The 14,440-nt window shown below is 57.5% G+C and overlaps 5 protein-coding genes across 5 annotated transcripts; 2 read left to right on the forward strand and 3 right to left on the reverse strand.

Moving 5' to 3' along the window:
- Positions 1 to 92: 92 nt before the first annotated feature.
- BXZ73DRAFT_48112 (eukaryotic translation initiation factor 3 subunit 8) lies at positions 93 to 2,956 on the reverse strand (the record flags this gene model as incomplete). Its single annotated transcript, XM_048019991.1, has 5 exons — positions 93 to 172; positions 240 to 1,941; positions 1,992 to 2,207; positions 2,258 to 2,493; positions 2,557 to 2,956. 5 exons carry the CDS (start codon positions 2,954 to 2,956, stop codon positions 93 to 95), a joined length of 2,634 nt encoding a protein of 877 aa, XP_047877173.1.
- Positions 2,957 to 3,311: 355 nt separating this feature from the next.
- On the reverse strand, positions 3,312 to 4,280 carry BXZ73DRAFT_48055 (uncharacterized protein; the record flags this gene model as incomplete). The annotated part of the gene is made up of 5 exons (XM_048019979.1): positions 3,312 to 3,351; positions 3,400 to 3,523; positions 3,575 to 3,835; positions 3,891 to 4,164; positions 4,230 to 4,280. The coding sequence occupies 5 exons, from the start codon at positions 4,278 to 4,280 to the stop codon at positions 3,312 to 3,314; spliced, it is 750 nt and encodes a 249-aa protein (XP_047877174.1).
- A 131-nt stretch (positions 4,281 to 4,411) lies between these two features.
- Positions 4,412 to 5,735, reverse strand: BXZ73DRAFT_90400 (Diaminopimelate epimerase-like protein; the record flags this gene model as incomplete). Its single annotated transcript, XM_048025620.1, has 4 exons — positions 4,412 to 5,277; positions 5,326 to 5,438; positions 5,486 to 5,586; positions 5,652 to 5,735. 4 exons carry the CDS (start codon positions 5,733 to 5,735, stop codon positions 4,412 to 4,414), a joined length of 1,164 nt encoding a protein of 387 aa, XP_047877175.1.
- Positions 5,736 to 6,250: 515 nt separating this feature from the next.
- Positions 6,251 to 7,038, forward strand: BXZ73DRAFT_90401 (clasp N-terminal domain-containing protein; the record flags this gene model as incomplete). Its single annotated transcript, XM_048025621.1, has 2 exons — positions 6,251 to 6,287; positions 6,509 to 7,038. 2 exons carry the CDS (start codon positions 6,251 to 6,253, stop codon positions 7,036 to 7,038), a joined length of 567 nt encoding a protein of 188 aa, XP_047877176.1.
- Positions 7,039 to 9,772: 2,734 nt separating this feature from the next.
- BXZ73DRAFT_90402 (uncharacterized protein) lies at positions 9,773 to 14,138 on the forward strand (the record flags this gene model as incomplete). The annotated part of the gene is made up of 20 exons (XM_048025622.1): positions 9,773 to 9,788; positions 9,897 to 10,335; positions 10,651 to 10,736; positions 10,787 to 11,014; positions 11,048 to 11,058; positions 11,080 to 11,122; positions 11,144 to 11,203; positions 11,228 to 11,291; positions 11,322 to 11,393; positions 11,415 to 11,438; positions 11,466 to 11,483; positions 11,516 to 12,113; positions 12,163 to 12,753; positions 12,807 to 12,884; positions 12,938 to 13,158; positions 13,211 to 13,319; positions 13,373 to 13,525; positions 13,576 to 13,644; positions 13,698 to 13,742; positions 13,791 to 14,138. 20 exons carry the CDS (start codon positions 9,773 to 9,775, stop codon positions 14,136 to 14,138), a joined length of 3,273 nt encoding a protein of 1,090 aa, XP_047877177.1.
- Positions 14,139 to 14,440: the final 302 nt, after the last annotated feature.

The raw sequence follows: 14,440 nt of genomic DNA on the forward strand, positions 1-14,440 counted from the left end.
GGTACGACATACGAGAGCGCATAGCAGAAGCGATATACATAGACATGTATCCATAGAGAACGACTACGACTACCGACACAGGCCGTCTGCGTTCACCGGTTTCTTTGCGTGTTGCCAGCCATTTGTGACCCAAGACCCTGTGCGAACCGCGCACCTCGTCCCCTCGCACCACCTGGTTAAAAGCAAAGGAGGAATCAGCAACCATATCCGGCGTTAAAACACGAGAGTTCATGACTTACCACGAGCCGAGCCCCGCGCCCTGTCCCCACGGCGATTGCGCTCCTGCGTCTGCTCGCCGCGCTTGTCGCCCTTGCCGCCGTCCGCGCGGTCGTTCCACGTCGAGCTCACGCCGAGCTTCTGGTCGAGCGCTTTCTCGTTCTGCTCCACGAGCGCGTTCACCTTGTCCGCGAGCGTCTGCGCGAGCTGCTGCGTGCGCGTGAGGTCCATGCGGTTGAAGACGACGACGCCGGCCTGCTGGTCGAGCGCGGCCGCGAGCTCCTCGTTCCAGATCATCTTCGACACCAGGCTCGTCACAGTCCGGAGTGGTAGCGAGAACGTGCGGGCGAGGAGGGAGAGCGAGAGGGTGCGGTAGTGCGGCGCGTAGGTGAAGAGATAGGTGCGTAGGCCCTCCTCCTGGATCCGCTTCGCGAGCATGTCCTTCACCGACGCGCACTCGGGCATCAGGCTCCAGATCTTGATGCTCTGGATCAGGTCCCGGCACTTCTCCCACTCGCCGTTTTGGAGCGCCTTGCTAGCCTGCATGATGTGGTCGCGCGTGCTTTCCGGCGGGCCTGTGAACACTTGGCGGTCGGCGAAGTCGAGGAGGCGGCGGAAGGGCTTCGAGATCGCCTTGCGCTTCTGCTCCTCCGAATCGATGCTGGCGAGAAGGGGGATCTCGACGAGCATGCTGGAAACGAGGAATGCTGCCTCGAGCAGCTCAGTGTTGATGTGCATGTGGAAGGGGAACTGGCGTTGACGCTCGGCTTTCTCCTGTTCTGCGTTGAGGGTCTGGTAGCGCTGCTGGTGGACACCCTGCGCAAGGAGCTCCTTGACGCGCTGAGTAGCGAAGATGTCTTGGAGAGTGGCCTGCGACTCCTTGATGAGACCGCAACGGAATGCGCTCAAGCCAAGCTGGACAACCGTCCGGTTGTAGAGGATTTGCGTTGCGACGTCGGCGTTGTGAATGGACTCTTGCAAGTGTGACATGAGCAGCATGTCGCGGGCAGTGTGGAAGTCGTTGTGGAGGGCGAAGTGGTAGATGTGGCAGAGCATTGCACGTGTACGGAGGAGGGAGTTGCCAGACTTGTAAAGATGGACGCAGAGGGAGTGGATGAGGAGGGACGTTTGACTGTCGGAGGATAGGATCGTAGAAGGCTTGATGTCTGATATGGTGACAGCGGCCTCGAGCGCAAGGACGACCGGGTCTGGCTTCGAGTAGATGTGCTCCAAACGCCTCATGATGACTCGGCCAAGAGGGTCATCCTGTTTCACCTTTTCGTAGAGTGCTTGAGCGCGGCAGATCGTGCAGTAGAGACCCTTCTCGTCCTTTAACCTATCAACGTACTCGGTGCCGTGAGGGTCGATGTTCTGAAGAGACTTCGTGAATTCGTCGTCCAGTCGATCAACAAAACTGATGACGCTGCCGCGGATTCGAACGACGCCGTCCTTCTCCGTCTGTGGTGACCGCTCCGTGAGCTCGTCATAGTCCTCCGTGATCTCCTGGATGGAGTACTCGGGCTCGTTCGCGACGATGGCGATCAGCTTGTCCACCTCTTGCTGAGCGGAGAGCCATAGGTCAGAAGGCATGTGGGTCGCCACAGAAGAGTTGTAGTCGAAACGAGAAGCGATGAGGGCCAACAGAATGCGTATCCGCTGGTAGGAGGTCACAGAAACCTCGAGAAGTTTTTCCAAAATGCGGATTTGCTCCGTACGATCCGTGTTCTGGATAGAAGGTGAGGCACTGCACGCGGAATCAGAGTGAAAAACCATACCTTTTTACCGCGAGCCTCCTGGATCGCTTGCAGGTTCTTGAAGATACTTTCCGGGGTGAACTGCATAGATTTGCCACCTTTGCCAACAGTCGTGAAATCGTCATCCTCCTCCTCATCGTCGGAAGTCTTCTTGACCTTCTTGACCTTTGGAACTGGCTTCGGGGCGGCATCAGGAAGCACAAGTGCGTTGTAATCCCTCTCGAATCCTTCCCGATCCTGATAATAGCCTGAGAAAAGCCACGAGCGATCGAGTGAGCAGATTATACCTCCTGGAAACGCTTCAACTCAGCCTCGAACTCCTTCGACAGCTTTTTCGCCTTCTGCTTGACAGCAGTGAGCGCACGGGCGTTACTGGCGTTCATCTTTTTCTTCGACTCCTTGTCCTTCGCCACAGCCGCATTGAGTGAGCCCTCGAGATCGACGAGCGTTTGAAGGACGAAGGGGTGGACGGGTTCACCAAGGTTCTGGGACCTCTGAACCATCCGTACAAGCTTGTCGAACTCTGCGTGCGCATCGTAAGACAAATAAACTCCGGGATGGCAACGAGGAGACGCAGAGATCTCACCGTTAGAGATCGCGACCCAGTCGTTGATCTTCAGGGCATTGTCCATCTGCTTCCCCGTCGACTCCAGCTCATCTAGCCGCTTGTCCTTCGCGCTTTTAACCACCCGCTTCACGTCGTCGTCCGAACCGTCGTCCGAATCGGAATCCGCACCCGGCTTCTTGAGGAACTTGCTGACCTTTTTCTTCTCCCCCTCATCTTCATCGCTGCTCATCTCCTCCTCGTCATCGGACGAGCTGTCGGAATCGTCTGAGTCCGCGGTACTCTTCAAAAACCGTGACATGGCGGGCTTCGCTGGGGCGGTGGATTTCTGTCCCTCCTCTTCGCTGGACATGAGCTCCTCCTCCTCAGAGGAAGAGCTGTCGGAATCGGAGTCGCCTGCGGCGCGAAAGAATCGAGACATTGTGGGAGGCGACTCTGGTAGGAAGGGTGCGATGGGGGAGGGCCGTTAAGTCGTATATCGAGACAGGGAAGAGCTTGACTCCTCCGTGCTAGTAGTACAAAAAATTAGGGTTCCGCATGTGGCGACTTCGATTAGATAAGCGAGCCCATTCTCGGAGCAGACGCTCAATCCCTCCGTTTACCGGCCATCTCCCATCGCCTGAGGCGTTAATTCGGGATGCATTCGCAGATGATTCCAGGCAACAGTTAACAACTATGTATGATACAGCAGTAACCTGTGTAATGTGTCCAGTTCTCCTTCCTTAGACCTTAGCCCTTAGCAGCCTTGGCCAACTTTGGATTCTTGGCACCATGTCTCAGTGGTGGTGAGTAGACCGATACCGCTCCACAATGTACCTGTATGTGACTCAGTACGCTGATCTCGTGCGGGCAGATTTCACCAACCCTTCGCCAGTCCAGAGGGCTAACAGTCCAACAGTCACAGACGACACAATGCGTCTATCCCATGAGGGCTTGTCCCAGTTCGAGTAGGAGAAGTACCCAACAGTGCCAATGATTCCCGCGTTCACTATGACTGATGTCAATATTCCGGTCGGATCCTCGAAGTCGCGTTACTCACAGACTCCGACAAGACCGCCGAGTACACCTGACCTAAAAAGCTGCTCGTACGCTTGGCGGTAAAGAACGGCACCCTCCTGTTTCGCCCGCTGAGCCTCACGTTGACCTTGAGGGGTCTCATAGTACTGCTCAGCGGCGTAGCTCTCAGCAGCTAGGAGACCCAAAGCACCGGCCACCGTGGTGAAAATGACACGGGTGTCACGTTGAAGGTGCGGTTTCGTGTAGAAGGAGTAAGCAGCAGTGGACACTAGGCCGATGTTTACTGGCAGTGAAGCGAGATCAGGATTAGACCATCCGACCAGCAGGTCAGCACGCACCAAGACCAATCAGACCACCAGCAACCGCTGGATGGAAGACGTATTGCTTCGCGAGATTCCACAGGTAGAAGCCCTCCTGCTCCACTTCGTCAATGTAACGGCGACGGCGGCTTGGGGTGCCACTCGGGCCTTCGTGTGGAACGTTCCGAACGGACGTGTCCGTCGCGGTGTATCTCTTGAAGTCCGGAGACACGATGTTGACTTTCGCTGCATCATCTGCGATATTGGACGCGCTGGGGCGTTCTGTCGTGAGGAGAGCGGGGTCGGGTTGGGGCTGTAGGATTCAACCGCGCGTTGAATGAGATGCGCAATCACACGCGAATAACGGCTGGACGTTACCTGCTGGCTCATGGGCGGGGCGTTGCGACCAGCGACGGCAGCGTAAGACATGGCGCAGAGAGGAGATCAACAGAGGAGATGGATGAACCGGGGAATGCGACGAATGCGACGGCCTGACGCAGTACTATAAGTAGACGTGGGCTATGACATCATCGACGCTGCCACCGCGACAGCGGACTACGTCAGAGCACGAAGCCCTCTCGCGCAAAGCCGTCCTCCACCACGAACGCGCATGCGCCCGTGTAGAACGCCCGGCCCTCGACGCGCACCCGGTCGGCACCTGCCCAGCCCCCGATGAACGCCCCCGCTTCGCCGCCGCGACGCGCAGAGAGCGGCGAATCGAAGCGCACGCGCTCGCCCTCCGCCAGCAGGCCCTTGGCGCGTGCTAGCGCCACTCGTGCGGAGACACCCGATCCCGTCGGCGAGCGGTCGATCTGCTGGTCGGCAAAGAAACACACCCCCAGCCGACCCGCGTCCAGACCGCCCAGTCCCCTCTCGCCCTCGCCCTCGTCCACCACGATGACGCCGTACAGGTACCGCAGCTCCGCCTCCAATCCGTGGCCCTCGAACAACTCCCGTTTCCCAGCCACCACCTTCTTCAGCGCCGCCGTCGCCTCGTCCAGTCGCTTCATGTCCACCTCTCCATCTCTGAGGCGTTCAAAGCCTAGCGCCTTCTCCTGGACGATTGCGTAGAACGCCCCTCCATACGCCAGATCGAACTTGACGGTGTGTCTTCCGGCCTTCACCAGCTCCATCCATCGAAGCTCGTTGGGGATGTCGACGACCGCGTCGATGGCTGCCGCAAAGCTTCTTACGCTCATGAAGCGCACCTCGCGGTCCGGATTGGAACGCACGCGATCTCCATCTCGAATGCTTGGGACCGTGATCTCCACAACGCCGCACGGTGCATGCAGACGCACTGTGCACTTGCCCTCAGCTTCGTCGAAAGGGACCTGCTTGCGGTTCGGAAAGACGGAGGTGTCTGCTGTGTCGACCAAGAAACGACCCAGCGCAATGGTGGCATGACCGCACATAGTCGAGTACCCCTCTGTGACACGATGTGAGTACACGATCCAGTCCCCTTTCAAATTCTCACCATTGTGACAGAACAAGACACCAATGTCAGCTTCTCCTGCGCGCGTTCTTTCAGTTTCTTGTACAAGGATCGCGCCGTACATTTCTTTGTGGCCACGAGGCTCTCTCATCAATCTATACACGATTCGTGAGTCGGACGGGGGTTCTGTAATGCCGCTTACCTCTTCCTAATGTGATCCAGCTCCTTCCGAGCGTATGTTCTTTTCTCGAGTAGCGTAGATCCTCCGAGGGGAGGATAGCCCCCCACAATGATCCTTGTGGGCTGCGATGTCGCAAGCAGCTCGTGGATCAACACATCCCGGTTTAGTGCGGCCAATGATCCCATACCTCTCCGCCTGTATGCATATCCACCGTTCTGATGATGGAGTCTTGCGATATATTCCCGGATATTATCTCTTGGAAGATATCCATGGTGAGGGTGAGGGTACTTCAGGAGCCAGACAGAGATGAATGGGGTCGAGTTTCCAATCTGGTAGTACCTGTGAGAACTTAGGATTGTGTGGGAACTCCAGTAGCTTTATCATCGTAGTTTAGTCATGGCGAGGTCACCATATACACGACTTCGAGGGCTTTAAAGACGATCTCTACTTTGCAAGAATCCTGAAAATTACTACATAACGAAAAGTTTCGAAGGGCCTGCATGAGGCGGCTCGAGCGTCGAGGTCACTTGATCGCAACATCGTATGTATGTTTTGTGTACGGCAGCCAAGTGACGTCATGACTCTTGCAGTGAACCGCGGTCACGTGCAAAAAAACACGTTCAGGTTGAATCGTGTCGCGTGTGTGTTGAGCGCTTGAGCGCTCACCGCGTCCTATCCGTCTGACTCTGAGCCACCAGTACTGCTCGCGCGCCATTTCATCGTACCTTCCCGTCCAGCTTACCAGTGCACTCCGTGTCTTTCATCCTGCGTGCAACCCATCAGTTCATGCCTCCGAAAACGCCCATCACTTCCATTGAGGTAAGTAAGCGGGCGGCGCTCTCAAGTCTTCATGGTCAGTGCTTGTGGCTGAATTACCATTCTGTTGGATCCAGTGTCATAGCCTCTCCCATCTTCTCGGCGAACTTGGAGCAGTACAAGATGCGTTGTCAACTCCGGAGACTGAGGAGACCTGGGATGCGATAGCGAAAGCCCTCGCCCGCTTCAGTGCACTCTGCAACGGAAATGCCAACACCTACCCCACAGACCTTGTGTCTGCCCTTCGGTCGACAGTCAGGCCGGTTAACTCTGCCATTAACTCTGAACGGACTCGCCTCTCGGGCAACGCTACAGACCTCCTCACCATGGCTGTGACGGCTCTGGCCAGTGAGTTCGAGCCGCTCGTCCCTCATTACTTCCCCGCCCTCCTCAACCTCTGTACGCGCACGAACAAGGTCTTCATCACCCGCGCCAAAGCCGCTATCACCGCGCTAGTTGAGAACACACACGCCCCTTCCATCATCCACTATTCCTTCGTCTCTATCACCGACAAATCTGTCTCTTTGCGCCTCGCGGCCGCTGAGACGTTGCTCGCGTGTCTCAAAACCTTCAACCCTCCGGACTTGGAGAAGGAACAGCGCGCGAAGGAGATTGAAGCAGCGATCAAGGCCACGGCTATAGATGCGAGCGCGGATGTACGGAAAGTAGGGAAGCAATTGTGGGAGGCGTACAAGATATTATTGCCCGCACGGGTACATGGGTATGTCTTCTCTAACCAATACACCCGCACATCTTGACACCACAAATTTAGTTTCACCGCACCCTTGACCCCGAGGACACGAAAGTATCTTGACGTCAAGGCTGGAGCTGCCCCCATTTCCCAGGCATCCTCACGGGGTGCATCTGCTCAACCACCCTCCCGACCTGCGTCGTCACAGTCTGTACGCTCTGCAAATAGCGACACTCGATCAGCCTCAGCAGGGTCGTCTGCTCATCCACCTTCCAATGCTATGGCTTCAGGCCCCCAACGTCCGAAGACGCACATCGCCTCGTCTTCACAAGTTACTACCCATGCTCCTGCTCGCCGCCCCATACGGGAGCCTACGCCAGAACTCGCCCCACCCGTGCGCACCAATGATGGTCCCCGTCGTGCAGCTCGCGAGGAGCCCAAGCGCCTCAAGGTCGATATGCCTCCACCAGACTACATTCCAGCCCACACTGGCCCACAACGTCCATGTCGGCCGTAGAGCTGCAATTACCCTCGACGCATGACAGGCCAGAGCCACAGAGGACTACATCAGGACCTCAACGTGTTATGCGCACAGAGACGGAACCTGTGTTCCAGACGACTGGTGGAAACGTCGCACGGACAGGACCAATTCGACCATCCCCGATGCATTTCAGGCCCACCGGCGCAGATGAAGTGGGGGACGAGAAGAAGCCCGAACGCGTCGTGGGCGGGGCACGGCGCGTACTTCGCGTTCCAGAGCCCACTGAGGGTATTCCTCCTGCAGCACCGTCCAAGCCCATCCGTCCTCGCACCATCTCGACGAGTCGCTCCACTCCTGCTGTTCCGTTGCACCAACAGGCGGCTTCTCTCAAGGACGAGGCGGGGCGCACGAAGAAACTTGCCGTTTCCGCCGGGGCATCCTCGCGTCCTCGTGCGACCGCCGCGCCCTCGAAAGTCACTAGCACGGCTTCCGCGTCCTCGGCAGTGGCCCCAACACGGATTACAACCTCATCGCGCACCAAGGCCACGGAGAAAGAGAAGGTTGTCGAAAAGAAGACCAGTAATGAGAAGGACACGGCGAGGAGACCCTCAGAGAAGAAGGCGGTAGGCGACGACAAAGAGACGACCTCTCGGCCTCGGGTAGCTCCCAAGGCGTCGGCTCCTGCGGCATCTGCTCCTCACATCACGATGCGGGACAGGACGAATCGCACGAATTCGAAGGCCGCCCCTGCGCCTACAAAGCCCAGCTCGAAGGCTGTCGCCACTGTTAAAGACGTCCAGAGGCCATCTTCAAAGCGACCGGCAACCTCTCCTGTTGAAATCCCTCTTCCGGAGTCGCCGGTCCTCGCACCTTTGGTCCCACAAGAGCCGTCTCCCCCAGCACCCATTGTCCTCGAGGCTTCCCTAGAGGCTTCCATCTCCGTGGAGGCCACTCAAGCGCAACCTGCACTTGCACTGGAAGTGTTCCCGGCGGAAGTCCCTCTGCCGCCTTCAACACCGAACTCTGAGGGACGGATCACCCCTCCCGCCAACGCCCTCATTGCACCTGTGGACAGCCTGCCCCATACGCCGACACCTGAACGCCATCCACACAGGCGCATGGAAGTCGAGCAGACTCCCATCACGGCGCTCGTCGCCTCGATTGAGAGGGGGTTCCTAGCGATGCACCATGGTGCGCCGCTCACGCCGATGAAGGAGGAAGACGAGGAAGAGAGCATTGTCATTATGGATGGCGCGGATGGGGATGGGGATGGAAGAGTGTTCAGCGTCGACGGCCTGGTCCCTGCACCTATTAAGCCGCTGTTCTCGCGCAAGGGTCTCCACGCTGTAGTTCCGGGTAGCTGACTAGGGCTTGAGTCGCATCGTTGCTATCACCATTGCTTTCAGAGGTGTTTCCCGCCACGCTTTCCGAGAATGCGCCCATACCATGGAGTTATGACTGTAGCATTATGTAGAGTAGTGATACTTGACACGCAGCACCTAGTACCGCGTCGCCGTTCCCTATGGCATCCACGCCGTTTTCCACTCTGAACAACATGAGTGAACACGCACTCTCGCGTGACTCAGGCGTAAACGCACTGACCTCTAGTGCGACAAGAACTTCCTGCCCTTAGCCTTCCTCCGCGCCAGAACCTTCCGTCCGTGCAGAGACCGCTTGCGCGCCAGGAATCCGAACTTGCGCTTCCTCTTGCGCTGGGAGGGCTGGTACTCCTGCCCCATCGTTGTGTGACGGACTTGCATGTGAGGGGAGAATGTGGGGGCAAGTGCCATGATTGTGGGGTTGAAACGTGTGGCAAGGGGAGTCATAGCGCGCAAAAGAGATGAAGATGGAGTGGCGGAGGGGAGAATGGGTCGGAAGGGGGTGAGCGAAGAGGCCCAGGATGCCGAGGGAGTTGCGCGGGGCACTGCGGCCACAGGTGGGCGTACGGGTGGACGGGCCAACAGGCGAGCGAGCGAAGGGGGAATCCGCGGCATTATAATCTAGAAGCTTCGCATTAGTTAGTGACAGACTGAGGCACCAGTGCGACTTACAGAGAGATGCGGAGCGCGGTCGCTCTGCAACCTTGGACTTGGACACGAGTGAAGTGAGAAGCGCCAGCCACAGTGCGAAGACGAAGACGGGACCCGCGTCACCGCGGAAGACCCCGGGACGGTGCACGGATTGGGCAAGGGCAGCTGTTGGTCGTTCGCGCCAGAGGCCGTCCAGGAAGCTCGTTCTGTCACTCTCTCGCTGCCCCCTGCTCGAATAACTACCCGCACGCTCCCTTGCCAGCCCCGTCTGCTCCATCTCATGTCCCTTCATGTCCGTCACTCCAGGTAAAAGTCGCTACTCCGGCATCCCCACCCCTGGCAAGAGCAACCTGCCCACCCCCGGCCTCCCGCGGCCCCGATCCACCTCCTCCGCCAGCCAGCGGCCCTCCATAGTGACCCAGGACGACGACTTCGCCTCCCGGGCGTTCGCGGACGCCATCAAGGCCAACGATCCCGCGCAGCACCGCGCCAGCCTCGCGGCCTCACAGCTCTCGCCCACCACCTCTACATCCTTCGGGCTCTCCATCAGCAGCGCCGGGATCCGTCCCTCGTCTTCTGCATCCTCTTCCTCAGCGGTCAGCGCGGGGCGGACCCCGTCTTCGAAGGCCGGGGTTGCGCGCCCCCCGAGCCGGACGTCCGAAGTGTTTGCGCGGAGCGCGAGTCGTGCCGGGAGCGGGTTCGACGTGGGCGACAATGTCCGAATCGAGTCGCTCGGCTTCGAGGGTGCCCTCAGGTACTTGGGGGAGATCGACGGCAAGCCGGGTATGTGGGCCGGTGTGGAGCTTGGCGGCGGGTTCGCAGGGAAGGGGAAGAATAATGGGAGTGTTGCTGGGTGAGTGCATTTAGTACCTGCGGCTACGATGGTACTTCCACTTTGTCGGCGCGCTGCTCCAGAGATTGCACCACATGGCTACGTGACAGAAAACGCGCGTACTCGCGCGAAAGAGGCGCTGCGAAGTGCAATCTAGAGCCTCGTTTTCTGCGTCGCTTGGTTTCTGTTTTTTGAGGAGCAGCACATTGCATGTGGCCCATTATGTCGCTTTAGAGTCGTGTCCGTGCGCTGGGGATGCACCCTGTTGTTGATCGTGCGCTTCTTGGCATGTGGCGTTGTGTGTCGAGACAAATTACTCACTCATATATCTCACAGAAAGCAGTACTTTACATGCCCACCCAATTGCGGTGTCTTTGTCGCATCAACGAAGCTTTCCCCGCCACCGTTGGATCATCACGGCCGTCTTCTGTCGCGTCCATTCGGAGTGGTAGAATGACTCCTTCGTTCACAGCATCAACTTCTGGGCGGGTCACGCCCTCTATGATGACTTCACTGGGCAACGGTCGGAAAACACCATCTATTTCCAACGGACGAGTTACCCCATCGATGTCGAACGGCCGAGTTACTCCCGCTGCGTCTACAGGTCGCAGAACTCCCAGCAATCTCCAGACTCCATCCGCTCGGCCAAGGACTTCAACTGTCACGCGATCGGTGGTTACGCCTGGACGTACTACAACTAGTGCTCCAACCAACATCACACCTGGGTCAAGAGCTGCCAAGTATGTTGGTATGACCGCGAAGCAGCTTGCGAAGACACCAGGAAGTCCATCCCGTTCAAGCACAGCAAGTCCTGCCAGAACAGTTGCAGCTCTTGGTTCCCCGAGACAACCTGCGAGAAACCTGGCTTCACCAACCCGAAGCACTCCAGGTTCGCCGTTCAGTACCCCCAAAGCTCTGGGCACTATCCGCCCTTCAAACATTGGAATGGGCTTACCCACTTCCACCACACCCTCAAAGTCTCGACCTTCAATCGGTACTACTCCAAGACCAAGATTGCCCAGCGCAATCGCCATGCCCCCTCCCCCTCTCCTTCTAACACAACGTATTCTAGCCGTTCTGTGTCTCTCAATGGCCCGCAGACTCCTGTCGACATGCCTTCCGCAGTATCCGACCTTGAAATGAACGGGAAGGCCATTCAAGATCGCATCGTAGGCCTCATCTCCAACAAGACTCCCTCCAGCCCCCGCCCCGACTCCCGCGTATCCACCGCCGACTCCGCCATGGCGCTCGAGATGCAGAACCGGCTTGACGTTCTCCAAGCGCGACTCAACACCACCAAGAACGAGAACGAGCGCTTCCGCTCCGAGGCTGAGGACCTCCGCAAGCGCGTGGACGGCTCCGAGCGCGAGGCGTCGGCACGTATCGAGTCGCTCGTAGCGGAACGCGACCAGCTCCAGCAGAATGCGGTCAAGGTGTCGGAGCTCGAGGCCGCGGCGCGCTCGGCGGAGCGCAGCCTCAGCGAGCGCGATGCGCAGATCGAGACGCTCCAGCGCGCGGTCGAGGAGGCCGCCAAGGACGTCGAAAAGGCGCGCAGCGATGGCGACGCGCGGCTCCGCGACGCGCAGAACAAACTCGAGGACAAGGAGGCTCTCGTCGCACAGCTCAAGGAGGCCGTCGAGGCGCGTGAGGGCGAACAGAGCGAGAACGCAGATCTACTTAAGGCGAAGAATGGGGAGATCGCGCTGCTGGAGGCGCGGGTGCAGAAGGCATACGCAGAGCTGGAGGAGGAGAGGAGAGAGCTTGGTGCTCAAGTGGACGAACTGAGGAAGGCGGGTCAAGTAAGCACGCCTGCTTGTTCGATACCCGCGAAGCACTCATTTGCCTCAGGAAACCATCGCACTCTACGAAGAGCGTCTCAATGCCGCCGACTCCAAGCGATACGAGCTCGAAGACCTTGTTATCTCACTCGAAGAGCAGGTCAAGGCGGCCGAACGTCCCGTCTCACCCGGTGCCGCCGCTCGTCAAGCCGAATCCGCTGCGCAGATCGAGAATGAGATGCTGCGCGGGGAGGTACAGCATCTGCAGAAGAAGATCTCTACGCTTGAGGACACTCTCGAAGAGATGCGCGTTGCGAATGAGAGCGATGATGCCGCGGTTCGGGATAGGATCAAGCGTTACAAGGACCGCGATGAGAATATTCGCAAGGAGCTCACCGATGCCCGCCAAGAGGTTGAGCGGGTGCGCAAGGCTGAAGAGAGGGCACGTTTGCGGGTGGAGGAGATCGAGGAGGCGCTGCGTGAGAACACAGTCACGCTGGAGAACGCTCAGACAGAGATCGAGACACTCAGAGGCGAGATCGCGGTGAGTGATTTATTTCCCAGGCATGATGTTCTTGGCCTTGAACAATCGCATGTCAGAACCTCGAGGGTCTTGCCGCAGCGTCCGCGAGTAACTCGTCTGATAAGCTCAGCGAGATGCGTAACAATGCGGAGCGCACTCGTCTTCAAGACGAGATCGTGGACCTCAAAGAGAAACTCGCGCATGCCATCGCCTCAGCCGGCGGTGCGGATCCAGACGAGCTCCATATTCTGAAGGAAGACAAGGATGTAGTGAGTTGAAAGTCAATACTGGACCATGAACCGATAACTGAGGCTCTGGACAGCTTCAACAATCTCTCAAGCGGACCCAGACAGAGCTCGCAGATGAGCGTGCAATCGTCGAGGAGCTGCGTGTACTCGTCAATGAGCGTTCAGTCGAGCTGGACACTCTTCGCAAGAAGCTCAACCGAGATGGTCACGTCAACGGCGGCGAACTCAAGGCTCCGCCCTCGCCAGCTTCCAAACATGACCTTTCCGCCGCGCGTGACGAGATCACTGGTCTCAAGTGAGTCTCCTGCGAGTGATGTGGGGATCGGAATGCTGACGAGAAGACTCAGACACATTGTACAAGAGCTGCAGAAAGAGAGCACCATCCTCAACCAGAGAAACAAGGTTCTCGAGGCCGAGAACAGACTGCTTCTCTCGGAGACAGAGCAGCTCCGCGAGGTAAAATCTGCAAATTAGTGCTAGCGATTGCCATGGACTTACTCGGCTCACAGGATCTCAAGATCCTCGAGGACGATGTTGAGAAGAGTCTCTCCCGGGAAGAGGCATTGGCGAATGGCGAGCATTCGCCACCGCCTGGGACGCCTTCCATGGACGATATTCAAGCCCTCCAAAGGAGTTACAAAGATCTCAAGACCAAGTATGAGGTAGGTTCTTATGAATCAGATATAATGGTATCACGCTGAGCAGTTATTAGACCGAGGTTGAGCAACTCAAGAAGAAGCTTGCTGATATCGAGATGAAGCACGCTCGCCAAGTGCATGATGTATGTAGCCAATCGAGTGTCCGTGGCGCAGCGTTGACCTGTGATGCATTTAGCTCAACAAAGAGATCGGCGAGTTGGAATCGCTTATTGAATCCAAGGCATGTCTCTTGTGTGATGCAAGTTCATTTTGCTGACTATCATGGTAGATTTACCGTGAGGATGAGCTCGAGGCGGAAATTGACCGGCTCAAGGAGAAGCTCGCAAAAAGTCAGAAAAAGCTGTCCAAGAACGACCTCCCCGAGGAACCTTTACATCGCCCAGCCTCATCCGCCTCAACAATGTCCTCCGTTGGTCAATCTGGCGAAGAAGTCTGCGAGATTTGTGAACGTCCAGGGCACGATATTTTCACCTGTGATCTCCTCAAGGAAGGCGCACCACCCCCCAGTTCCGCCTCCTCGCACTTCCGAAGAGACGAGGACGAAGCTATCTGCGAGGACTGCGAGGAGCGCGGTCACACGGCTGCCAATTGCCCTCACTCTCTCGATGTCTTCTGATTGACACTTTCCGATCGTTACCAGTCTCCCAAACCATACCCCTTCATCGATCATTATCCATTCCCGGTAATCCAAACCTCCTTCGCTCATTAGCCTCCCTGCATAATGCATCACTGTCACATTCATTCTCCCCCAGATCCATTATCATACCAATGTACTCATGTGTTCACGTCTCCTTCCGTACCTCGCCTTGTTTTGCAGCAGCATTTGGTTAGCACCTCGTCGCCTCCATTACGCTACATACCCTGCACAGATGTTGTCCCCTTGTCCGGAATTAGGCATACGAATCAAACACTCTATGG

Source organism: Epithele typhae, assembly GCF_022376455.1.
Source record: "Epithele typhae strain CBS 203.58 chromosome Unknown BXZ73scaffold_29, whole genome shotgun sequence".
Classification (NCBI taxonomy): Eukaryota; Fungi; Basidiomycota; class Agaricomycetes; order Polyporales; family Epitheliaceae; genus Epithele; species Epithele typhae.